The sequence below is a fragment of the Salvelinus alpinus genome, chromosome 6 (assembly GCF_045679555.1).
Source record: "Salvelinus alpinus chromosome 6, SLU_Salpinus.1, whole genome shotgun sequence".
Taxonomy (NCBI): domain Eukaryota; kingdom Metazoa; phylum Chordata; class Actinopteri; order Salmoniformes; family Salmonidae; genus Salvelinus; species Salvelinus alpinus.
In genome coordinates this window covers 44,399,587-44,427,383 of record NC_092091.1, presented here as the reverse complement: position 1 = coordinate 44,427,383, position 27,797 = coordinate 44,399,587, and the positions used below count along the sequence as shown (strand labels likewise).

At 42.4% G+C, this 27,797-nt stretch overlaps 1 protein-coding gene across 1 annotated transcript; it reads right to left on the bottom strand.

Annotated features, from left to right (window-relative positions):
- Positions 1–1,247: 1,247 nt before the first annotated feature.
- On the bottom strand, positions 1,248–27,797 carry pomgnt1 (protein O-linked mannose N-acetylglucosaminyltransferase 1 (beta 1,2-)). The gene is made up of 21 exons (XM_071404639.1): positions 27,655–27,797; positions 23,605–23,853; positions 23,399–23,501; positions 23,094–23,209; positions 22,790–22,855; positions 22,026–22,139; positions 21,700–21,817; positions 20,325–20,423; positions 14,541–14,668; positions 14,352–14,422; positions 14,098–14,173; positions 13,884–13,967; positions 13,618–13,659; positions 13,464–13,522; positions 9,691–9,763; positions 7,028–7,156; positions 6,808–6,933; positions 6,503–6,612; positions 6,079–6,214; positions 4,698–4,807; positions 1,248–4,540 (listed from the first exon to the last, which is right to left on the bottom strand). Exons 2-21 carry the CDS (start codon positions 23,737–23,739, stop codon positions 4,459–4,461), a joined length of 1,977 nt encoding a protein of 658 aa, XP_071260740.1. The 5' UTR covers positions 23,740–23,853; positions 27,655–27,797; the 3' UTR covers positions 1,248–4,458.

Sequence of the window (27,797 nt, the reverse complement as noted above, 5' to 3'; positions counted from 1 at the left end):
ATTCAAGAAAATTATGTCATGGCTTTAGAAGCTTCTGATAGACTAATTGACATCATTTGAATCAATTGGAGGTGTACCTGTGGATGTATTTCAAGGCCTACCTTCAAAGTCAGTGACATCGTCAGCCTTAAAGGTGAATAATTAATATCAAACTGTTGTTCCCGATTAACGAAAATGATGTAATTAATGTTGTTGTATTGTGCTGGAACTTATGACAAACTATAATTTATTGGGTTCAATAAAAAAAAAAAAAGGACTAATAGGATTCTGAATGGGGTGACAAAAAACTACAAGATCTAGGCCTTTTGATTTCCAATAGGAAAAAAAGTAGTCCAATAGGATTCCATGATTCTGATACAATTGACACAAAATCCTATAAGATCCAATAGGATTACATTTAATTTCCAATGGGGGAAAAGTTGTCCAATAGGATTCCATGATTCTGATACAGGTGACAAAAAATCCTTTAAGATCCAATAGGATTACATTTAATTTCCAATAGGAAAAAAGTTGTCCAATAGGATTCTGGTAGAGGTGACATATCTTATAGGATTGTGAGAATCCGATTGGAAAATCACTCATCCTATAGGATATTTCGACTAGGGAAGGACTAAGGGGTTTGTCCTGTTGTGGGTCTGGTCATATCAGGAAAACCTTGTGGCCAGAATGACAGCTAGTGTTGGAAACAGAGGCTGTTACATGTAATTAAAGCCATGTCATTATAGCTGTAATCTAATCTTCCGAACACGTTTCCCTCTCCTAGGTGGCAGCCACGGTGGGGTCCAGGTTCATGTGTTGTTACCTGGCCAAAAATGTCTGCTGAGATGTTTTGTTGAACGGTTGTAGTGCCATGTCTGATAGGTTGCCTTGGTGTTATCAGATTGTTTTTTAACAGTATGTTCCTACATATGAGAGATAATACACACCCGGGTATTAAATCAGTGCGCAACAACATATACTGATTTGTAGATGGAGGAAGTTTTGATTACAAAGTGTGTGCGCGCAGTTTTTGTTTAGTCTTGGTTGTATTACTTTCCAAACTGTAAGGATACAGAATAAGAGAAAACAAACAAACCAAGAACGAGAAAATTACAAATATTCCAAAGTAATAAATCAATGTTATGCCTGCTGTAGATTCACCTCTATTATAAATTCACATGCTTATGTTAATCACACACCTAAGCCTTCTCTCACTGCAACTCCCCCAATCAATAATACAAACACTGCAAGAAAAACTGACACCAGAATTAAAAAACATATTTATTCATTTCATTGAGAAAGACTAATACTGCACATGTAAGTCAAACTGCAAAACAAATGTTTATGGACCATTATCAAACTTCCATTATAATAGATCTGTCTTTGAAATTAGAGGACTGTAGAGCTAGACAACGAGATGATCATGACCAAGTTCTTCCCACTGAAATGTCCATTGCGCGTGCGCGCACACACACACACACACAGCAAAATAACAAGTGGTTATTATGACTGAAATGAAAAACATTGTTAGCTGCAGGATATCGGCATGGTACTGATGAAACGCACTGCAGCCATACACAAAGAATAAACTCTGCAAAAACGGAGATACAGTATACGTACTTTTACAAACAATTTCATCACCATTCAACCCTACAGTAGATACTGATAACATATCCAACATTTAAAAAAAAGTGATAGGCTTTCTGAAATACTCCACCAGTAGTACCTTGAAATGTCTCTCAACCACACTGTGCAGAGACCATCATATATGTGCAGAAACAGACTGACAACAGACTTTAGTGTTCACGGGTTGATGTTAACCACTGTTCTTTGCGTGGCAAATGGCACCCTATTCCCTAAAGAGTGTACGACTTTTGTCCGGGACCCACAGGGCTCTGGTCAAAAGTAGTGCACTATATGGGGAATAGGGTGCCATATCTCTTATGTGCCTAATCTGCAACGACTAGCACTTTAAACATAGGTTAATGAAAAAATAATAATAAGAGGAGCCTTTTTATTCAGATAGATTTATCTATCTATATATGTAACAGTTGAAGTCAGAAGTTTACATACACTTAGGTTGGAGTCATTAAAACTCGTTTTTCAACCACTCCACAAATTTGTTAACAAACTATAGTTTTGGCAAGTCGGTTAGGACATCTACTTTGTGCATGACAAGTAATTTTTCCAACAATTGTTTACAGACAGATTATTTCCGCCGTTCAGATTGTATCACAATTCCAGTGGGTCAGATGTTTACATACACTAAGTTGACTGTGCCTTTAAACAGCTTGGAAAATTTCAGAAAATTATGTCATGGCTTTAGAAGCTTCTGATAGGCTAATTGACACAATTTGAGTCAATTGGAGGTGTACCTGTGGATGTATTTCAAGGCCTACCTTCAAACTCAGTGCCTCTTTGCTTGACATCATGGGAAAATCAAAAGAAATCAGCCAAGACCTCAGAAAAAAAATTGTAGACCTCCACAAGTCTGGTTCCTCCCTGGGAGCAATTTCCAAGCGCCTGAAGGTACCACGTTCATCTGTACAAACAATAGTACGCAAGTATAAACACCATGGGACCACAAAGCCGTCATACCGCTTAGAAAGGAGACGCGTTCTGTCTCCTAGAGATGAACGTACTGTGGTGCGAAAAGTGCAAATCAATCCCGGAACAACAGCAAAGGGCCTTGTGAAGATGCTGGAGGAAACGGGTACAAAAGTATCTATATCCACAGTAAAACGAGTCCTATATCGACATAACTTGAAAGGCTGCTCAGCAAGGAAGAAGCCACTGCTCCAAAACCGCCATAAAAAAGCCAGACTACGGTTTGCAACTGCACATGGGGACAAAGATCATACTTTTTGGAGAAATGTCCTCTGGTCTGATGAAACAAAAATAGAACTGCTTGGCCATAATGACCATCGTTATGTTTGGAGGAAAAAGAGGGAGGCTTGCAAGCCGAAGAACACCATCCCAACCGTGAAGCACAGGGGTGGTAGCATCATGTTGTGGGGGTGCTTTGCTGCAGGAGGGACTGGTGCACTTCACAAAATAGATGGCATCATGAGGTAGGAAAATTATGTGGATATATTGAAGCAACATCTCAAGACATCAGTCAGGAAGTTAAAGCTTGGTCGCAAATGGGTCTTCCAAATGGACAATGACCCCAAGCATACTTCCAAAGTTGTGGCAAAATGGCTTAAGGACAACAAAGTCAAGGTATTGGAGTGGCCATCACAGAGCCCTGACCTCAATCCCATAGAAGATTTGTGGGCAGAACTGAAAAAGCATGTGAGAGCAAGGAGGCCTACAAACCTGACTCAGTTACACCAGCTCTGTCAGGAGGAATGGGCCAAACTTCACCCAACTTATTGTGGAAAGCTTGTGGAAGGCTACCCTGAAACGACAGGGAATTTTTACTCTGATTAAATGTCAGGAATTGTGAAAAACTGAGTTTAAATGTATTTGGCTAAGGTGTATGTAAACTTCTGACTTCAACTGTACATTAGTATATCAGATCTGTAAACGTTAGGCCTAAAAAAAAAATTATAATAATTGATATTAATAAAACATTTCAACCACTTGTTCGTTGATATACTGGCAAGTTAAATAAATTAAAATAAGTTAAAATGTATACAGGATTGACAAAGCACTTAGAAATAAAATAAAAATACAATATTTTCTGGTTGGGCAAGTTTCATCAGAAGCCACTTATTTATGCGGGTGTGTCCCCACAAAGCTGGGGTTGAGATTTGAGCGTCAATTATCCTCCCTCTCCTTCTCTCCCTTTTCATCCAGTTTGTTTCTTCCATACATCATCCAACCGTCGTAAAGGAGACGCAGTAAATGTTAACAGATCCCTTTTGTACTCCTCCCTGGTCCAGCCTCTGTCCCCTCTCCTCTTCTCCGAGAATTCACAGGTGGAGTGTCAGTAAGGGGCATAGCTATATATACGTAACCATTTGGACGGAATCCTGTGGCACAGCCTAATACGGTCAATCTCCCAGTTCGTCAAAAACCTTCTAGTGAACCTCCACACAGTGAAAGACAAATGATGATCAGTGGTTCAGTCCAGTCAGTGTCTGACCACCACCATAAAAACACCACTTCAAAGAAGCCTTGCTGTCTGTGGTAAGGCCAGGAGGGTGGTGTTGGTAGTAGTGTAAGGGTGCAGTCGTTAAGGCCAGGCTAGAGAGTGTGTGTGGTGGTGTTGGGCTACTCCACCTTTTACACGACACTATTTTGAAACCGGTTTCAAAAGAGACTATTTTCGCAGTGTAAAGAAACGGATCTGGCGCCAAATCTGACCTCAGGAATCAAGCTACCTCAGTAGGCAGTGTGGATCACTTCTACACCACATACCCCCCTCTGAGTGTTGTAGTGTAAAGAAAATGGCTCTCCGACGCCCCAAGCCCCTGCAAGAATGACCGTAATACCAGTCGAGAGCAATGTGAGAGGGTGTGTGGTGGTGTTGGGCTAACGCTGCTCCATGGGGGCTCCCTCTTCTTTGGGCGGAGGCTCTAGGTGGATGGGTGTAATGTTCACTGGCTTCTTCACACTGAACAAAGTGAAGAGAGGGAAAAAATATAGATATTAGCGGTGGAAATAAGTTGGATGGGATTCTGTTCTGGTTAAAAAAAAAGTTTAGTTGAATATACATTGTCATTCTATTGTGAAGTACTGCAATTGATTCTTAACTCACTATAATAACTTACGAGTATGGCGAGATAGGAACGGCCACAACCAGGACATGGTTCCTCTTCCTGAAGAGCCTCCACAGGCCGTTGTGGTACCCTCTCACATCCAGATCCCACACATGGAGACACTGAGGAGGACAGCACACAAGTTAGTCCACAAAACACTCTTCAGAGAAAGACAAGGAAAAGAACTATAAAAAATACAACAACAAAAAAATCTCATGTGACAACAAATCAGCCACGAGTTTGATACCAATTCGTTTTAAGGTTAAAAACCTCTACCTACAGTGCATTCCTCAACTTTTTCCACATCTTGTTACGTTACAGCCTTATTCTAAAATGGATTAAATTGTTATTTTCTTCACCAATATATACACACACAATACCCCATAATGACAAAGCAAAAACAGGTTTGTAGACGTAAAAAACTGAAATATCACATTTACATACATTTTCAGACCCTTTACTCAGTACTTTGTTGAAGAACCTTTGGCAGAGATTAGAGCCTCAAGTCTTCCTGGGTAGGACACTACAAGCTTGGCACACCTGTATTTGGTGAGTTTCTCACATTCTTCTCTGCAGATCCTCTCAAGCTCTGTCAGCTATTTTCAGGTCTCAAGAGATGTTCGATCGGGTTGAAGTCCGGGCTCCAAAAGCCACTCCTGCATTGTTTTGGCTGTGTGCTTAGGGCCGTTGTCCTGTTACAATCTTTAGCAGGTTTTAATCAAGGATCTCTACTTGGCGCCGTTCATCTTTCCCTCGATCCTGACTAGTCTCCCAGTCCCTGCCGCTGAAAAACATCCCCACAGAATGATGCTGCCCCACCATGCTTCACTGTAGAAATGGTGCTAGGTTTCCTCAAGACGTGATGCTTGGCATTCAGGCCAAATAGTTCAATCAGACCAGAGAATCTTGGTTCTCATGGTCTGACAGTCATTTAGGAGCCTTTTGGCAAACTCCAAGTGGGCGGTCATGTGCCTTTTACTGAGGAGTGGCTTCAGTCTGGCCACTCTACCATAAATCCTGATTGGTGAAGTGCTGCAGAGATGGTTGTCCTTCTGGAAGGTTCACCCATCTCCACAGAGGAACTCTGGAGCTCTGTCAGAGTGTCCATCAGGTTCTTGGTCACCTCCCTGACCAAGGCCCTTCTCCCCTGATTGCTGAGTTTGGCCAGGTGGCCAGCTCTATGAAGAGTCTTGGATTGCCAACTGTAGGACCTTATATAGACAGGTGTGTGCCTTTCCAAACCATGTCCAATCAATTGAATTGACCACAGGTGGACTCCAATCAAGTTGTAGAAATGTCTCATCTGAATACTTTCCGAAGGCACTGTATATTGAAATGTGACGAGCTTGTCTCGATATCTCCCCTCCCTCCCTTTCAATCCCTCCCCCTCTACCTTGGCAAGCTCAGTCCAGGTGGATGTGTCAGTCTCCAGCTCCATCTTGATGTACATGACATAGGTCTTCCCCTCTGTATCAGGGATGAACAAGTCCTCACATGGGTTCTTACTGTGGTCCAGTACATCAGCCTCCCTGAGCACAACACAGAATAACACACACGTTAGTCACCAAAATGTTTTCCCCAGGATTTCTTTCAGCAGTGGTGGCAAAGGTAGCGGGGGGGGGGGGGGGGGGGGCTGTGTACTTTGCTACTAGCGTTAGAGCATTGACATGCTAGCTGTTCCCATAGACTTACAGTTATTGAGGCAACGACTATCCATTTTAAAGCGAATCTCGGTGGAAATACATACATATTTTTAAAAACCCACACATGCACACACAGCTTAATTTGTGGACGATATCTGATACATGCTCACTCACTTAAGTAAGTTCTGAATCTCCAGCTCGTAGGCATCTTTCTTCAAGCCGTCTACATTCTTCAGCTGGACATTAGGAACCGTGTTGAGCCTGTGCTTCTTGAAATACACTTCCTAGAGAGGATCAATTAGGAAGTAACACTCAATTGCAAGACCGGTCAAACCCATAATCAGCTTATGAAAACCCACTGAGAAAATATGTCAGTATCCCGATTCATCATCAAGTTCACTTTAAAATGGATACCAGGCTGAGCAGACGGCATGAAAGGCTGTACCATAGTATTCTAGTAGTGAAGAAGAGGGCCTTACGTGGAAGTAGCCGTTCATGTTGAGTCCGATGATGCCAAAGTGGTAGGAGCGGGACACGTCAGGGATGATACACTCTCTGCCTTTCCTCTGTTCTGGCATACGCATCCACATGTCCCAGTCCCACAGCTACACACACACACATGCGTTGTCATTATCACACAGAGAAAATATTAACTATCAGTTTCGGAAACACTGCACGCACACACACATGTGCTAGTACCTTCTCAGGCGTGGGCCACTTGGGCTCCAGTTCGTCCTTGTAGAGACTCTTCTTCAGCACCCAGCCCAGGCCTGGCATACTCTCCACTCTGTAGAGGAGAGCTGGGTCCTCTGCCGTGTGCTCATAACCCTGCATAGCAGATATGAAAAACTACATAAAACACCATTTCCACACATTACAGTGATACATGCCAATTCCCAGACGCTTTTATCCAAAGCAACTTAGTGTCATGCGTGCAGGGCCAGCTCAAGGCATAAGCGAAATAAGCAGTGTCTGCATGCTTCCCAGCCAAAACAGTTCGGAAGAGTTTGTGCATATATTATGACATTTCGTAACGTTTTTGTTTATTTTGGACTTTGGTGTGGGTTTTAAGGCTGTTTGGGCACACAACATTTTTTCTAGAGGCAAGCCGAAGTTCGGAGCCGAAGTCTACGCCCCTTCGTCAGTGATTGGCCAAGAGTAGGGATTCTTCAATAAAGTCTTTGTTGTCATTCATTGAGACTCATTTTCATGCACATTTTTTCATTGAGAAATACTGCACCAAACAGCTTAGTTAGATGTGTATTTTTACAACTAAGATCCTCTGCAAAATCATAAAATCATAAAAGTTTAGGACATTTCTTGAGTTATTTTAGATTGAGTCTGACTAATTTGAGGAAGTGTATATTTTTTTCTCTTTTTTCAAGCGAAGGTCTATTAAGGGAGTATGTCAGCACACTCGTTGGTTCGGCTAGCCGCCAGCCGAACTGAAGCATGCTGACGCCTTTAGGGCCCCCAGACCCTTAAGGCAAAACTCAGTCAGTCTCAACTTACTATTGAGAGGAAGAATAGTCAAATATACCAGGTGCAATTTTGAAATTTGGTTGTGCAACAGCAATTTTTTTTGTTATGTCAGTCATTCGATTAGCCATGTCAATGTTTTGATTGGTAGGTAGTCTAACCAGCCATCTAAACTTGTAGTAATCATGGCCAAATACCAACTGGGCACGTGCCCAGTGGCCCTGTCCTCCATGGGCCCCCCATTGATTTTGTTAGTCATTCTCACTCAGATATCATATTAACGTGGCACAAGTTATGGCAAAATGTGTAGAATTGTAACTTTAAAAAGGCCCCCACCAGAGGGCAATTCCACCCCTATTTCTACATAATTACTGTCCTATAGAGGAAATTCTCATTTAGGTTCCACCTCCGAAGAATGATGCAGCCTGCTAATACATATTCACGAATTGGGGGTGGGAACGTTGTGTTGATTTCCACATGGTGTGGAGAAATCACAAGTAGGGCCCTGACAGCTGTCAGTGTATTTAGCTAGCATGCTAACCTTATTTATCCAGCTAATATTATCTGTTGTTGCTACACCTTATTCAAAAGATTATCCAGCTGGCTACAGCTGGTTCTGGACCTGAATTTGTCATAAGCATTTAGGGAAATGTTCACCAGATGGATAGGGGAAAGCAGTATCTTTGACTTTGCCATCTACTGTTATATCCAAAGTCCTGGCATATTTCATAAATTGCGGCTCTGAATCCGCCATAGAAATAGAAAAAGTAATATGGAAAGCCTAACTACTGAATGATTTGGACTAGGTGCAACCTTTGGTAGGCTGCTGGCAGGCTGTTCAGCTGCGCTATAACAGTGATAAGTCAGCCTGTGCTCATGTCATGGTTCTCACAGCTAGGGGAAGTCAAATCATAGGCTACAATGACTTTGCTCATGATGCACGCCGCAAATGATATGTAAAACCACCCAGTTTATAATACAGGATAAACACTTGTGATTTCGAGCTGCACCAATAAAAAGCAGTGAAGCATGGTCAAAACCATTCATCTTGGGGTGGTGGGGGGAGTAGGGTTCCAAAATGCAATCATGTTACATGCAAGTTTACCATTTATAAAATGGTCATATGTGTACAGTGTACAAAACATTAAGAACACCTTCCTAATATTGAGTTGCGCACCTGGTCAGTCTATGACATGGAAAGAAAAGGTGTCCTTAAATAAAAGAGATTCTACACTTAGTGTATATAAACTCAGCAAAAAAAGAACCGTCCTCTCACTGTCAACTGCACTTATTTTCAGCAAACTTAACATGTGTAAATATTTATATGAACATAACAAGATTCAACAACTGAGACAAACTGAACAAGTTCCACAGACATGTGACAGAAATTGAATAATGTGTCCCTGAACAAAGGGGTGGGGGGGGTAAAAATTAAAAGTAACAGTCAGTATCTGGTGTAGCTGCCAGCTGCATTAAGTACTGCAGTGCATCTCCTCGTGGACTGCACCAGATTTGCCAGTTCTTGCTGTGAGATGTTACCCCACTCTTCCACCAAGGCACCTGCAAGTTCCCGGACATTTCTGGGGGGAATGGCCCTAGCCCTCACCCTCCGATCCAACAGGTCCCAGACGTGCTCAATGGGACTGAGATCCGGGCTCTTCGCTGGCCATGGCATAACACTGACATGTTTTGCCATGAGGTGGGGGGCCCCCTAACCAAATCTCACTTTGGGCCTGCATGCATACATTTTACGTACAGTGGTCCAAGGGAATTGAAACCACTATCCCGGCACTGCAAGCGCCATGCTTTACCAACTGAGCTACAGCAACGAAAAGAAAACGTTTAAAAAGGGTGGAAAGTATCGAGAGGAGGAGGACACTGACCTGGTCGTTCCAGGCTGAGATGCAGTACAAGCTGTCGTCCTCGTTGAGCAGATGGACGGTCTGGCTCAGGAAACTGGACAGGAACAACAACCATAACAATGTCACCAACCATTATCTTATTTCAGACGGCGCGTCGATTCCGCCTGCACTGATCTGTCACATTGGTTGAGGGACAAGAGTCGCATCGGAATGACACCATCTGACTTAAGACGATGGTCACTAGCACAACAGCATGAGTTCACCACAACACTTGGATGTCTTCATGCTGGGGATGAATAAAGTTGATCCGAGTCTATGATTCCCTACCACAAATACATTCCACTCCAGTATGTGACAGTTGAACCATCTCTTCCAGTTCTTTCGAAGAGCATGTTTGCGAGGTTACACAAGCATTGAATTCAGTTAGCCCAATACTCCAACTGTTTGAGCCATTTCTCATTAGTTAACGGAGGACAGAGCTGGAGAAGTTGCACATGTTCAACAGTTAATACATTTAAGGCTTGGGGCACACGAAGGAGAGATTTAGTAAAGCAGGAAGCATGTGGATCTACTGCCCCCTTTTGGTCAATAATGGAAATATTCATTCTAAAGTACATACTCGGCTACATTAAACTCACTGACAACCTTCCAATTACATTTACATTTACATTACATTTAAGTCATTTAGCAGACGCTCTTATCCAGAGCGACTTCCAATGATCTTTGCGCTGAGATTGAAGTCTCACTCTCTCGCGCTCCCTCTCACCTGAGTGTACTACACATTAAAAACCCCTTACTAACATTGAGTTGCACCTCACCCCTCAGAACAGCCTCAATTCGTCGTGGGCAAGGACCCGGGTCTGAATACTTATGTAAATGGCATATCACTTATTTGTATTTTTTTATACATTTGCAAACATTTCTGAACCTGTTTTTGCTTTGTCATTATGGGTTATTGTGCGTAGCTTGATGAGGAATTTGGAGATTTTTTCAAATCTATTTTAAGGCTGTTACGTAAAAAGGGAAAATGTCTAGGGGTCTGAATACTTTCCAATGCACTCGGAAAGTATTCAGATTCCAGTTTCCACATTTTCTTGCGTTACAGCCTTATTAAAAAATGGATTAAGTAGTTTTCCCCCCTCAATCTACACAATACCCTATTACGACAAAGCAAAAACAGGTTTGTTGAAATGTTAACATATTTATAAAATTTTGAACTGAAATATGACATTTACATAAGTATTCAGACCCTTTACTCAGTACTTGTTGAAACACCTTTGCCAGCGATTACAGCCTTGAGGCTTCTTGGGTATGACGCTAAACGCTTAGCACACCTGTATTTGGGTGTACTTAGCACACCTGCATACTCAATGACATTGAGTCTTGTCCCGAAGCCAATCCTGCATTGTCTTGGCTGTGTGCTTAGGGTCGTTGTCCTGTTGGAAGGTGAACCGTCACCCCAGTCTGAGGTACTGAGCCCTCTGGAGCAGGTGTTAGTCAGGGATCGCTCTGTACTTTGCCCCGTTCATCTTTGCCTTGGTCCTGTCTAGTCTCCCAGTTCCTGCCGCTGAAAAACATCCCCACAGTATGATGCTGCCACCACCATGCTTCACTGTGGGGATGGTGACAGGTTTCCTGCAGACGTGACAGTTGGCATTCAGGCCAAAGAGTTCAATCTTGGTTTCATCCGACCAGAGAACCTTGTTTCTCGTGGTCAGAGTCCTTTAGGGGCCTTTGGACAAACTCCAAGCAGGCGGTCATGTGCCTTTTACTGAGGAGTGGCTTCCGTCTGGCCACTCTACCATAAAGGCCTGATAGGTGGAGTGCTGCAGAGATGGTTGTCCTTCTGGAAGGTTCTCCCATCTCCACAGAGGAACTCTTGAGCTCTATCACGAGTGACCATTGGGTTCTTGCTCACCTCCCTGACCAAGGCCCTTCTTCCCCTGATTGCTCAGTTTGGCTGGGTTAGGGTTCTAGGAAGAGTCTTGGTGGTTCCAAACTTATTCTATGTAAGAATGATGGAGGCCACTGTGTTCTTGGGGACCTTCAAAGCTGCAGAAATGTTTTGGTACCCTTTTCCAGATCTGTGCCTCGACACAATCCTGGCGTCTTGGAGCTCTACGGACAATTCCTTCAACCTCATGGCTTGGCTTTTGCTTTGCTCTGACATGCACTATCAAGTGTAGGACCTTATATAGACAGGTGTGTGCCTTTCCAAATCATGTCCAATCAATTGAATTTACCACAGGTTGACTCTAATCAAGTTGTAGAAACATCAAGGATAATCAATGGAAACAGGATCCACTGGACCTCAATAGCAAAGTCTGAATACTTAAGTATCTGTTTTTTATAAACTTGCAAAAATAAAACCTGTTTTCACTTTGTCATTATCGGGTATTGTGTGTAGATTGATGAGGGAATTTTTTTGATCAATTTTAGAATAAGGCTGTAACGTAACAAAATGTGGAGAAGGGAAGGGGTCTGAATACTTTCGAATGCACTGTATATACACACACGTAAAGTGTTGGTCCCATGTTTCATGAGCTGCAATAAAAGATCCCAGAAATGTTCCATACGCACAAAAAGCTCCTCTCTAAAATGCTGTGCAAAAATGTGTTTATATCCATCCCTGTTAGTGAGCATTTCTCCTTTTTGCCGAGATAATCCATCCACATGACAGGTGTGGCATATCGAGAAGCTGATTTAACAGCACGATTACACAGGTGCACCTGTGCAGTTGTCACACAACAATGCCACAGATGTCAAGTTGAGGGAGCGTGCATTGGCATGCTGAATGCATCATGAATGCTAATTTCTATACCATAAGCTGCCTCCAATGTTATTTTAGAGAATTTGGCAGTACGTCCAGCTGGCCCCACAACCGCAGACTACGTGTAACCACACCAGCCCAGGAACTCCACACCTGGCTTCTTCAGCTGCGGGATTGTCTGAGACCAGCCACCCGGACAGCTGCTGAAACTGTGGGTTTTCACAACCGAAGAACTTCTACACAAAAACTCAGAAACCGTCTCAGGAAAGCTCATCTGCGTGCGTGCGTCGTCGTCCTACCCAGGGTCTTGACCGTGGCGTTGTAATTGACTTCAGTGGGTAAATGCTCACCTCCGATGGCCACTGGCACACTGGAGAAGTGTGCTCTTCACGGATGAATTCCGGTTTCAACTGTACAGGGCAGATGGCATCGTGTGGGCGAGCGGTTTGCTGATGTCAACGTTTTGAATAGTGACCCATGTTGCTATGGGTTTATGGATGGGCAGGCATAAACTACGAACAATGAACACAATTGCATTTTATAGATGGCAATTTGAATCCACAGAGATACCATGACAGGATCCTGAGGCCCTTTGTCGTGCTATTCATCCACCGCCATCACCTCATATTTCAGCATGATAATGCACGGCCCCATGTCACAAGGATCTGTACACAATTCGGATCTGTACACAATTCCTGCAAGCTGAAAATGTCCCATTTCTTCCATAACCTGCATACTACCCAGACATGTCACACATTGAGTATGTTTGGGACGCTCTGGATCGACATGAACAACACTGTGATCCAGTTCCCGCCAATATCCAGGATCTTCGCACAGCAGTTGAAGAGGAGTGGGACAACATTCCACAATCAACAGCCTGATCAACTCCATGCAAACTCTATGGTTTTCTGATCCTCATCCCTACTTTTTTTTTTTTTAAGGTATCTGGGACCAACAGATGCATATCTGTATTCCCAGTCATGTGAAATCTAAATCCATCAATCTAAAACTATAGAGATCTTACCTGAAGAAATCTATGGAGATATCTAGGTCTTCCTCCAGGACTACGGCAAAGTTGGCATCCTGCAAATCAATCACAAATCAACCACAATGGCAGAAATCAACCACACCATAATAACTGATCTTGATTTGATGGACAGAAAGGTGAAAATACTCACTGGGTGTAGGTTGAAGGTTGCAGTGAGACTGGCTTTGTAGTGCTGAAAGGAGAGAGCAGACAGATGCATGGAGGTGGTAGTGACTGGGTGATGGATGCCAAAACACTGTGTGCATTACAATACGACATTGCCTTTGATTGTCTCATGTGTTGGTGTTTGACAAAATAAGTGACTTCTAGTTGACTGTATGACCGACTCCGTTTCAGCTGGTCTGTGATGGAGGCTGCTCTGAGTGCGATGAGTGAGTTGGCTGACAGACGTCTCACCTGGGATACTCTGGCATTCTTGATGCTGATGGGAGTGTGTTGAACCCCCTTCAGTCCAAACAGCTCCACCACATCCATGGGCTCCTGCACGCACGCACACACACACACACACACACACACACGCAAGCAACTTTAAGCGCAATAAATGAAATACCATTACAGTTGAGAAGATGGTTAAGGAGGAGGGTGACGATAAAGAGAAGGAACTCGGTACCTCATAGTATCCATCGATGAAGACTGTGACCATCTGTGGGTTGACCCCCTGGGCCGAGAGCAGAGACCTCAGCATCCTAACATGGAGATGAAAGAGCTGGTCGTAATAATGATAGACATCAGACAATGTTTGCCTGATTAGATTTCGGTTTGCTATTTGGCCTCAGAAAACCCGCACTGATTTGTAAGATCAAAACAATGTTTCTGGTCTGAACCCTACTTCCAGACCCCTTCCCATCAGAATCACAGTCATACCTGTACAGATAGTTAGGTCTGTTCCCAGCGATGACCGCCACAGGAACATTGAACACATTGTTGTTGGGGAGCTAGAGAAAGGAGGGGGAGGGGGGACAGCTTGAGTTCAATCATCCAGACGGGCCCTTATAAATAAAAAAAGTAGTGCACTAAATAGGGAATAGGGTGCCATTTGGGACGTGGCCTTACTGGGTCTGGGCTGAACTCAATGGGGGCCGGGTCTTTGCAGCTACAGATGCTGCCGTAGCCCTCCACCTTACTGCAGAAGAGTTTCCTCCTCCTGTTCAGCTCTGTGTCAGCCCAATGGCACTCTGCATCTGCAGGGGGACAGAGAGGAGAATGGTACCCAATTACAATTAACTGACACATTTATTTATTTATTTTCCCACAAGGGAACTTCGAGTGTGGCATTCAGTATAAAACACGCATGACAAGTAGGGGTTGAGATGGTGGTTGACATGGTGCAGGAGCATAAAGCCACCTTACAATGCATAGTGAAAGTATACACACCCCTTGCAGTCTACACATTTTGCTGCCTCAAATTAGATTTTTTTACCGATCTACACAACCTAGTCCACACTTTCAAAGTAAAAGACAAAATATTGAAAATTAATCTTCATAAAAAATTAAGATTAAGATAAGACTCTTAGGGAAACATAAATCAATTGTTTTTCTCAAAATTGCTCAAGCTCAGTAAACTTGGTTGGGAATCATTGACGGACAGCAATATTTAAAAACCTGATTTTCAAGCAGATTAAACCAGGAATGAGAATGCACCTTTCTGGAACACTCACCACCTCTTGGAAAGCCATTCCGGTGTGCCTTTGGTATTAACATTTGTGTAATTGTCCAGCTGATAACCTAACCCTGGGATAGTGTCATTTTTCAGAAGACTACAACAGGTTTTCCTCTAACTTTTGTAACTGGGCTTTGCTCCTCATATTTATTTGATCCTGACAAACTTCCCAGTCCCTGCTGGTGACAAGAATACCCATAACATGATGTTCCCACCACAATACTTAAAGACACAGAGGATCAACAACACTGCATTCACGCCACATTACTGGCATGTATGATAAAGTGAAAAGAAGTGTTAGGTTCTAAATCAAGGGGGCAAAGTACGCCCCCAATGTTTTTTACCCCTTTTCTCGCCCAATTTCGTGGTATCCAAGTGGTAGTTAGTCTTGTCCCATCGCTGCAACTCCTGTACGGACTCGGGAGAGGCGAAGGTCATGCGAGAGCCATGCGTCCTAAGAAACACGACCCGCCAAGCCTCACTGCTTCTTGACACAATGCCTGCTTAACCCGGAAGCCAGCCGCACCAATGTTCGGAGGAAACGCCGTACACCTGTCGACCGTGTCAGCATGCATGCGCCCGGCCCGCCACAGGAGTCGCTAAAGTGCGATGGGACAAGGAAATCTCGGCCTACCAAACCCTCTCCTAACCCGGAAGACGCTGGGCCAATTGTGCGCCGCCTCATGCGTCTCCCAGTCACGGTCAGCTGTGACACCGCCTGGGATCGAACCCGGGTCTGTAGTGATGCGGTGCCTTAGACCGCTGCGTCACTCAGGAGGCCCCCGCAAATTCATTTTAACAAACAATTAATCCCCCAAAAAATGCAGCCCTCCATTGAATTTCTTAATCCCAATGTGGCCCTCGAGCCAGAAAGTTTGCCCACCCCCGTTCTAAACGAACCGAGTGAAAACTGATGGACAACTATAAAAGCTCAAACCAAGCTTATTCACCCAAAGGGTCGGACACCTAAACAGACAAGCACAGGTATATACACCCCAATTTGGGTGCAATATCTTCCTTCTCTCTTAACATTATATCTTTATTGCTAGGCAAGAAGTTAAGCGATGCGGACAATAAACTGTTCCTTCTCCCTTAATGCGCCCTGACCTCGGCACCCATTCCTCACTAAACCACATCTCTCCACCCTTATCAGTGCCTGCAACTATGTGATTGGAATGTATTGAGTAAAAGAAAGGCAAACTTAATTGCCCCCACCATATTCATTCCTCCTCCAGATTAACTTCCGGTTTAGAAACCAGACTATGGCACTCCTCATTTCCATAGGATACCTGATAATTAACAATATTTTAAGTTTAGGAGTCAGAACCCATCAGAAGGAAGCCTGTGTTAAAAAAAAAAAATCCACTCCAAATCATCCATTCTGTTTGCAACAAGGCCATTAAGTAATACCGCAAGACAACACGGCAAATAAATAAACGTTTGGGCCTAAATTAAAAACTTCAGGTTCGGGTCAAATCCAATATAACAGTGAAAGTGAAAAATCACTGTATTTTCAAGTATTGTGGTGGCAGCATCATGTTATAGGTATGCTTGTCACCAGCAGGGACTCGGAAGTTTGTCAGAAGAAAAATAAAGATGAATGAAGCAAAGCCCAGGTAAAAGGTTATAGGAAACCCCACCTGTTTTGCTCTAGGATACCCACAAGCCTCACCTGAAGGCAGCCCGGTACCATTTTTTTTTTTTTTATGTATGGAAGCACATATGGAAGTAGTTTAGTACCAAAAAATAATAAAAAATGCTAGAACAACCTAACCTTTCAGCCTATAAGTACCCGCTGAAGAACGTTGCCGGGCGTCTCCTTTAGCATATGCATCAGATGCATATCAACCCGCAAGGTGTGCAAACATCGACACCAATGCTTGATAACTAGAGCATAAACTATTACAAAGTAGAAACAAAAAAGATAACCAAGTGAGCAGGTGAAATGATTTGCCGTATTCCTAAACAAAAGCACCAGTGCATGAACAATTGTCAAGGATGAAATGCATAAAGAAATATGTGGAAATATATTAATGACAAGATATAAAAAGTCATTTGTTGAGTGTATCGGACACTATTGTGCCCTTATACCTGCGCTTTTAAGCATCGTCTTCTCTTTATGCGCCGGGTCCACAGTCAGCAACGTCAATTTTAAGCTCAATTTCCGATCCTCCAACTCATAAATTCTACAGCATTTGCAATGCTATCAGTGCATCAATTAGTTTGGTTCGGCTTGCCATTGTGAACTACACGCGTTGTATGTTGTACAGTGTCCGATTTGACTGAGGAGAGATTATATACACAATTTCCAGGCTTTCATAATCAAATAAATTAGACCGCCCACAATTCTTCATCATTACACGATTGTTCTAAATTCAATCATCCTCGTCACCCTCAACATTCAGATCAATCTGTTAACTCGAAATGACACAACGACAAGGTTCCAGTTGAACAAAGTTTACTATACTGTATGAACACACTACAAGGTAGCCATTCCACTCAAGGCTAGGTCCATCAACAACCAAACTTCCCGCGCAGGCGCACTCTTTACAGAGTAACAGCCCCGTAATAACAGAAATATAGGGATACTTAAAACATGAACTTAACACAATCAAATTCAATCACCCTCCTCATCATTCAGTTCATTGAAGTCACATGCACCATTATCAGTTCTGGTTTCTACCACCCATTCATCCATTGAAGACAAAATAGCATATTTTATTAAGTTACTCGTTTTTGCTTAGTAGTCAGAGCAATGCTGCCGCGCGAGTGGTCATGTGCTGAACACACTGACAGCACGGATATTCTTGGAAAAAGTTACATTTGGAACTGGAGCTGCACCTCTTGAATTTTGCGTTATTTGACGAATTTTGCGTTATTTGACAAATGTAAGTGTCATAGAGCAAATTCTGCAGTTTCTTTCTGATACGATATAGAAATCAAAATGTTTTACCTGCATGCGTATTGATAAAGTGATGCTCCTTTCCCTGCATCTGTCAACAAGACGCACCTCTCTCTTCATGTACAATTTTACAACTGATAATATTGTCACTCATCAGATTGTCAATTTCATCTCGTCTATAGGCCAACCATTTGTGTGTGAAATTTGTTTCGGTATAGTTTAGGTCAGTGGAGGCTGCTGATGGGAGGATGGCTCATATTAATAGCTGGAATGGAGCAAAAAAATGTAATGGCGTCAATACATGGAAACCATGTGTTTGCTGTATTTAATATCATTCCCCCTCTTCCGCTCCAGCCATTACCATTACCACGTCCTCCCCAATTAAGGTGCCACCAACCTCCTGTGGTTTAGGTGTAGTTTCGATAGGCCGGCTGACTGGCATCGTTTGTTTCCTGCTCATCAACTTGGATAGAGTCAAGGATATGTTTTGCAATATTCTAAAAAGGCCTACTGCAACACGTAGCGTGTTTGTGAGTCCCTTACAATAAAATGTAATTAGCAATAGAGTTATAGTAAATAAAAGTCCCATACCAGATTATTTTCATAACGTAAAACAGAACGATATCAACCAGCAAGGCACGTGGTCAAATTATTTGCTGCTGATAAATAACACCCTCATGACACTATTGTCATTCTAAATCAAAGAAAAAGCCATATCTCAGACTAGCCAATAAAAATAAAAGATTAAGATGGGCAAAAGAACACAGACACCGGAACTCAACAATGACATTTCTAAGTGACCCCAAACTTTTGAACAGTAGTATATTTTTTTTGGGGGGGGGGTAGATGCCTACAATTTTAAATCAAATAGATAAATTATCCTTGGTATGAGCATCTTAAAACAATTGCCCCCCAGCTTAGACTAGAGGGTTGAAACAGTTGCATAGTTTAATTGCTGTGATAGGAAGAAACTGAGGATGGATCAGCAACATTGTAGTTACTCCACAATACTAACCTAACTGACAGAGAGAAAAGAAGGAAGCCTGTACAGAATAAAAATGTTCAGAAACATGCATCCTGTTTGCAAGGCGGCACTAAAGTAATACCGCGAAACATCTGGCAAAGCAATTCACTTTTTGTCCTGAATACAAAGTGTTATGTTTGGGGAAAATCCAAAACATTACTGAGTAGCACTCTCCATATTTTCAAGCATGGCTGCATCATACTATGGGTATGCTTGTAATCGTTAAGGACTGGGAAGTTTTTCAGGATAAAATAAACCTAATGCAGCTAAGCACAGGCAAACTCCAAGAGGAAAACCTGGTTCAGTCTGCTATGCTGTATTTTGTGTAGATCGTTGACAAAAAATTACAATTAAATCCATTTTAATCCCACTTTGTAACAAAATGAGGAAAAAGCCAAGGGGTGTGAATACTACTCTACCTCAATTACCTCGTACCCCTGTACATCGACTCGGTACCGGTACCCCATGTATATAGCCAAGTTATCGTTACTCATTGTATATTTGTCGGGTTATTATTTTTCTATTTTTCTCAGCATTGTTGGGAAGGGCCCACAACTAAGTATTTCACTGTTAGTCTACACCTGTTTACAAAGCGTGACAAATACAATTTGATTTGAAAACCTAACTCAAGAATAGTTGTATTTTTCAGAGAGACAATTACACACAGTTTAATGCCAAAGACAGACCAGAATGGCTTTCCAAGAGCTGGTGAGATGTTCCTGAATGTTCCAGTCTCAGTCCTGACTTAAATCTGCCTGAAGATTACAGACAAGGTTTGAATACAGCTGTCCATCAAAGATTCCCAACCAAATTTACTGAGCTTGAGCCATTTTTGACAAAAACAATTGATATACATTGCCTTAAGAGTTGTGCAAGGTTGGTAGAATCTTATTCAAAATTATTCTGTTTTTAAAAGATGCTTCCACCAATTATTAACTTTGGGGTAAGAAGACATGCAATCAGCACATCTTGATTTTGATATGGAAAATGTTATATTATTTTTCTTTCACTTTGAAAGTGTGGAGTAGGTTGTAAAGATCAGTAGGACAAAATTCTAATGTAATCCCTTTTAAGATATATTCTTAAGGCAGCAAAATTGTAAAACTGCACAAGGGTTGTGTAGACTTTCGACTAGCGACTGTATATTTGAGATCATTTCTCTTAATAGCTGCATATAAAGGATGATTGGTCATTGTTGAGCGTGGAGCAAGGTGAGGAGGGAGAAGAGGGGATGGGAGGCGAGGTAGGTACCTTCAGAGGCAGTGAGCTGCACCTCAGTCTTCAGTAGAACAGGATCTCCCCAGGTGGACAGGGCTGGGGACTTGGAGTGTTTCTCACCATACAACTGACCTGAAAACAAACATCCCAAGCAGCTCATCATCAACACACCCACATCGCATGACACACAAATGGACAAAAACTATGATGAAGAGATAAGAAAAATTCATAACATTTCACAATGCAGCTGCGCTGCTACCAGCAGCGGTTTGGGTCTCACAGTGCACCCCTTTGCTGTTGTAATGGTAGTACAGGGAGCCTAGAGGTTAGAACATTGGGACAGTAACCGAAAGGTTGCTGGATCGAAACCCCAAGCTGACAAGGTAAACATATGTCGTTCTGCCCCTGAACAAGGCAGTTAACACACTGTTCCCCGGTAGGCAGTCACTGTAAATAAGAATTTGTTCTTAACTGACTTGCCTAGTTAAATAAAGGTTAAATTATTATTATTATTATTATTATTATTTTAAATACCATTACTGTACCTCAATTCCACCTCGCAAAATTTGCATTTACTTCTCGAAGTATTGCCATACAGGAATTCACTGCGGTCGCTTGCCTTTCTCTGGCATTTTTCCAACTTCAAAGACAATGACGTAGCGGTGGAGTCGATACTCCCAGTGTCGACTCCCATTTCTGAATATCAAGATTCGATTCCGCTAGGAATTAGTACGGCAACTAATCAAACGCTTGCATATTTTATAGCGAACTAGCGAGGGACGGAGAGAGAGGGGAGGGGCACAGTACAGGCAGGTCGGCCACCAGGCAGACAGTCAGGACCGTGCACTAGGCCCATCTTCAATACATAAAAAAAAAGCTGTATTTCGCAATGCAATATGCTGCAATTTCACGCAACTTCAGTAAAGCAGGGCTTATCATCAATGAATAGCTTAGGATATTCTACATGCAACAGACCAAAGACCGAACACACTCACATTATTATTGAAGAGAAAGAGCAGGCGAGCCAGCGCGTGGGAGAGAGAGGAGGGGGCAGGCAGAAATAATTCATCTCTACCTTGCAATGTCAAGGTATGCCTTGCAAATTCACCAAAGTAGCCTTACATTCGCTTCTTCCTCTCTGGTTTTATTTAAATTACAACTTTCCCCAGGCCTTTATAGCCGGTCATCAAGTTATGCTATAACACGGAAAATAATAAGTTTTGTGATAACTGCACTTGTGATTTACATTTTGTGGGGGAAAAACAAGTCTTTGGTTAGGTCTTTTTTCTTAACGTAAAGATCCCAATTTCATTTAAACGTTCACACCCCTAGCAGTAACTGTCATTTGTGTGAAAATGGATCTCGGTGTGTGTGTGTTTCAAGAGTGAGGGAACATCTGTTCCTATACCTCCTTTCTTCACCACCAAGGTCCACATGTCTCTCCAGCTGAGGTTGAGACCCGCCTGGCTCCCAAGCCCCTTCAGCAGGTTTTTAGCAGACTCTTTTAGGTGGAACGTCCCCTCATCCTAAAGGTAAACAATACAACACAGACGGGCACAAAGCGCTGCATCGTCAGGCTAAATCATTAGCCTTACTCTACATTAGCCCATTTAGCGCATCAAGTTTATTGCATGCAAATAGAATAGCTTTGATGCAAGTCACTACTGGTGCATCAAGAACTAGCTTATAGTATATACATACGCAAAGCCGGAAGGGAGTTAGTGAGTGACTCACCTTGATGGTGAAGATGAGGACCCTGCCACGTGTCACCATGTTGAGGAAGAGGATCATGGCCTCGTCCTCATGGGGAGAGTAGGTGTCAAATATCCTCTTGGCCATCACATGGCCCTGCACACACACACAACGAAGTGACATTAATGCTGCAGACCTACAAATAGACCTTGTCTAGAGAGGAGAGGTTGGTTTAGCAATAGGGCGTTTCCACAGTAACAAACGGAGACAAGATTTTTCACTTTAAAATGTTGAACTAAAAAACAATGACTGCAAAGTTAAACCATACAGCTCTATGCACAAGGACTACTTTTAACAATTTCCACTGAACATTTTACAAAAACACATTTACTTGGAGAACAGTGCAAATGAAAAGTTTGGTAACTGAATGACGGCACAAACAGCCAAAACCATTCTCTTAACAAACTTTGTATCTTAGCTGTTCCTCAAGTAAACGTGTTTCAGCAAAACGTGGGAATTGTTCAAAGTAGACCTTGTGCATACAGTTGTGTGGTTTGTTTAACTTTACAATGATTGGTTTTTGTTTGACATTTTAAAGTGGAAAAACCTGAGTCTCAGTATCACTCTTACCATGGAATTGCCTACTACCAAGACTAGTAGTTTCATCTCACTATGTTGTCGACATGCTGCACTTCATGAACGCTTGAAAAACAAAGGCTAAATTGAAACACCGCTCACAAGTGCAGAGAAAAAAAAACACCAGATTCAGTGTGTCTCTAGGTGAAGAGTCAGAAACGCTCACTCACTGTAGCCTGGTTGAGGACTATCACGTGAATGCCTCGGCCCTGCTCCCGCATTTCATCCTCCAACACCTGGAGAGGGATACCACAGACAACACAAGCACCTTTCAATATCAATAGTTACATCATAAATCACACTATGAAACCCAGTTTATAGGACACACATCAACAATAAGCCAGATTGTTGTTTTTATTGTTTTTTCCCAGCAACTACGGAGAGGATGCGTACCTAGGCCAGTGCAGTTCAACTGGGTTTGGCTCAGTAGTGTGAAAAGGGTAGCATTATAGTGAAATGCCTACAAGTACTCACAGTGGTACCGTCCACTGCCACATAGACTTTGGAGCGGCTGGAGTACACCTCAATGTCCAGGACCTTCCTACCGCTCGCCGTCTTGCGCGGGGTCTCCATGTTGGGCAGGGCGTCGTCTTTAAACCAGCATGGGAAAGTTCAGCCATTTTGAATTGTGGAAAGTTGCTTCATAAATTGACATAACATTGCTCAGCAGTACAAATTCCATAGATCAACAACTTCGATAGGCTATAATGAGTGAGAAACAGCTTTTGACATCGAAAATGGAAAAGTGTGAAAGAAATGGAAGAATTGACAAGACTCACCATACTCCTGGACTGCCTCTTCCTCATTGGCTACTCTTCTTGTGTCTAAGATTAGTTTGATATTCACAATGACTGTGACCAGCAGAAAGAGAACCGCTCCAGCCTGCACAGAGGAAAAAGTAAAGTTGATTTCTCAAAAATACCTCAAATGTAGGCTAACCAAAAGTGACAGCTGAACTGGCAAAACAACATGTATCTGGGTTCACCTGGCAGCCTCGACGGAGAGCTCGCTTGTTAGTTAATTTGTACTTCCAGGTGAGGTAGAGGCTCCGTTGCTGGCGAGGGATGAACGGTTTTGCTCGAGGATTCGGTGTCCAGGTGTCCATACCTGACTGTGGCATGAGACTGTAAACCCTCTCCACCTCCTGCTGCTGAGTACGTTACAACAATAACGCATATGCCTACACAGCATCCAGTCCAAGCTGATGACCAATTGGTTGCAATCACCTCGTCATCTTGAAAGCAGAGAGTGCAGAAGTTGAAGAATGCAGTAGCTAGCTAGTTTATGTGCACAGTTAGCGAACGGTAGCATAACAACAAATATTTGATTGTGCAAAATAAATAACCAATTTTTGTTGACAACAAACATAACATTGCTAGTAGTATAACTAATTAGTAGCTAACACACCAAGATAATTCAAATGAACTAATGAAGGATATAAAAAAAGAAATAACACCACCACAGGTTCATCACACCCATAGATACTGTATTTAGCTAGCTAGGAGGTCTTAACAATTTTTCTGCTAGCAAAACTAACGAAGATGTCACTTTCCTATGGTAATGAGGAAACCTTTAAAATAAAAGCCTGTATTTCAAAACATTGAAAGATGGCCAACTCATTGAAAATATATTACATTTTAATCAATGTTGAAGAATGCAAGAAGGAATTTATGATTCAAATAACCAACATCATCGAGCTTTGATTATTTGAATCAGCTGTATAGTGCTAGGGCAAAAACCAAAACATGCACCAGGGGATGGGGGGGAAAATCAACAATCAACCCCAGCAAGCATTACAAGACGGTCTTGCCGAGACAGATCTCGAATAATGAGGTGAGAAGTGGTTTAATTTGCACAAAATAATTAGTGTCACAAAAACTTGGCATTCATCTCTAAATATAATGTGCGTCCTTTTCTTTCAGTTTGTGCTGATGGTTCCCACCTTGGTGCCTTAGTGGATGGCATTGTGCCGATGCCAAACCGCAAGGGTCGCACAGGTCATGCTGGCCTGGCTTTTGGCTTCCTGTCCACTCCTGGAGCTAGAGCGTCAATGCTGTACCCCACAAAGCCTTAGTACCCCACATAGCCTTAGTACCCCACAAAGCCTTAGTACCCCACAAAGCCTTAGTACCCCACAAAGCCTTATCCCGGACATTGTCTGTCTATTGGCTCCTGGCAACAACCTTATATACAGTCCATCCATGGCTTACGCAGGAAAGGCGTTTAAAGAACTTCTCTGTGTTGCTCTGTTGAAGTGGACTCGGGTAAATCCTTAATTACCATTACTAGTTGCATCAAAACATGACAAACAATTTCCAAGATGATGTCTTGCAAATTACTAAAACCCTGCAATGCCACTTGTAATTATAGGTCTGTGTCCTTGACTTCCCAAAATATCTAAAGTACCAGGAGCAGCTAGCATTGGAGTATGAATGCCAAGCATGGGAGCTGGGTGTGACTTACAGAAGGGCTCACCGTGCCTCTGGTGCCACGATAAAGTACACCTGAGTGATGATTATGCCAATTTTGACACTTTGTTCGAGGAACTGCGGTACATGGGTGCAACTTTGACTTCTGGGAGTGGAAGTAATGCTGGCCAGATCTCCAGGACTACCAATTCTAGTGGACCCCATTAGTACCCTCGCCTCAAGCCTCACCTGATGGCCCACCTGCTCATACTTATGCTGGGATCTTAAGTGTAAGATTTTCTCTGCACTGTCCAGACCATAAATGTTGTTTGTTTTGTTATGTATTCGGAAGTTTGGACGACTGAGGTGCCCAAAGTAAACTGCCTGTTATCAGGCCCAGAAGCTAACAAATGCATATGCATGGTTGTATTGGATAGAAAACACTCTAAAGTTTCTAAAACTGTTAAAATAATGTCTGAGTATAAGAGAACTGATTTGGCAGTCAAAACCCCGAGGACAATCAATCCAGGAAAGCATTTTCCAATGCTTTTCTATGGGGAAGCCAAATTATAAGGTCCAAGATTGCAGTTCCTATGGCTTCCACTAGATGTCAACAGTCTTCAGAAATTGTTCGATGTTTTTAAAAAAAAATTTAATGAAGAAGTAGTTGTATTCTTTCTAAGTGTCACTCAGGTGGACTCTAGTCTTTTGGTGCGCGTGAATGAGAGCGCGCTCCGTGTTGTTTTTCTCCAGTATTGGAAACAGTTTATTCCGTCTTAAATTGCATAGATTATTTACATTTTAGGGTACCTGAGGTTGGATTAGAAACATTGTTTGAAATGTTTGGACCAAGTTTACAGGTAACTTATTAGATCCTTTGTAGGCATGTTGGGCGAGTTGGAACCGGTGTATTTCTGAATCAAACGCGACAAATAAACAGACATTTTTGGGATATAAAGAAGGACTTCATCAAACAAAACGACCATTCATTGTAACTGAGACCTTTGGGATTGCAAAAAGATGAAGATCTTCAAAGGTAAGCGATTTATTTTATCACTATTTTTGACTTTGGTTGGAAAATGTTTTTCATGCTTTTGTATACGGGGCGCTGTTCTCAGATAATCGCATGGTATGCTTTTGCCGTAAAGCATTTTTGAAATCTGACAAAGCGGCTGCATTAACAAGAAGTTATACATTGGCTTAAAGATTAACACTTGTATTTTTTATGAATGTTTATTATGACTATTTTGAATTTGGCGCTCTGCAATTTCACAGGATGTTGTCGAGGTGGGTCGCTTGCGGAACGCCTACGCCAGAAAGGTTAATAATGGTGGTGGGGACAAGGTCGGACAGATCTCCAGGGACCCCAGCATAGAACCTCACCTGATGGCCCACCAGCGACAACTGAAACACTTCCATCTCCACTTTTACATTGGCACAAATCATTTGTAAAAAAAAATATATATCTTTAACCCAATATGTAACGCATATACAGTGACTTGCATTGTGGCCAATGTAATGGGTGGCATATAAGGTCAGCAACACTACGTATTATTCAGTGCCCCATGAAATAACACTATATGGTTTCTACAGACCCTAGAGTACTCCCAACCCCACTTTTACACAGCAGGTATTTTTATGTAGGCCAATATGTAATTTATAGGCCTACAGTTAATTCATTGGACCACTGGAATGGGTGGATTTGAAAGTGCTGCTGGGTATGTAAACCTGTCCCCCAATAAATAACACCATATCTACAGACCCTACGGAGTAATCCCAACCCTACTTTTACGTCGGCAGAGTCGTTTTTTCTCTATAAGCCAATATGTAATTCATATGCAGCGTATTGCATTGCAGTGAATGGAGTGAGGGGGTACAAGGAGTCACCAGCACACTATATTAAACCCTTTGCCCAACACAATAGACCATTTAAGTTTTTTAAACTGGAGTAGTTCCAATTACATATATATTTGTATTTGATTAAAAGTGTATTTATTTACATATATAACCTTTATTTAACTAGGCAACATATAGCCTTACATAATAGCTTTCAACATATTAGTACTGGTGTACACTTTCTACAGAAATGCTGGTATAAATAATACAATATAAATAATAAAAGTTCGCCATATGTTCCATTAATTTAGCCTTAAAACATGCTTAAAACTATAATGTTGATATCATGGATGGTCAGTCCTTGCATCCATAGCTCCGTCAATTAAGTTGAGAGTGGAACACTTCTCCAGACCCATCCCTTCCCTGTTTCAGTAAAAGGCTGTGGGGACTACGCTTTGTTATGGTTTCAACTTCTGATTGCTGCAACGCTGTGAAAACAGTTGTATTGCACTAGAGTGCGAAAAAAACGATATTGCCAAAGTTTAGCATGTCTTTGTATGGGGACTCTTATTTTGAATAAATATCCGCGATCATCCTGCCAGAATAATATCCTGCTGCCAGGATAACGGTAATGAGGTTTTAACACACCAATGCAGCTAACGTTGGCTGGCTAGCTAACGGTAAAAAGAGCACTCGATGCTGACTGGTTGTCTGATATGTATCTAGTTGCATAACAACTTAAGTTAGCTACTACAATTTATCTAGCTAGCAAGTAATAGCTCAACACTTACGCCGGCCGTAGCGTGCAGGACAATCGCTGGAGTTGCTTTTGTGTAAAAGGCAGCTGGCTATCGGCTGCGAACTGCTAGACTGACGACTCTCACACTAAATTCTTCCGCTGCTCTGTCGGTCGCTAGTCTCGCAAAGCCCCCTG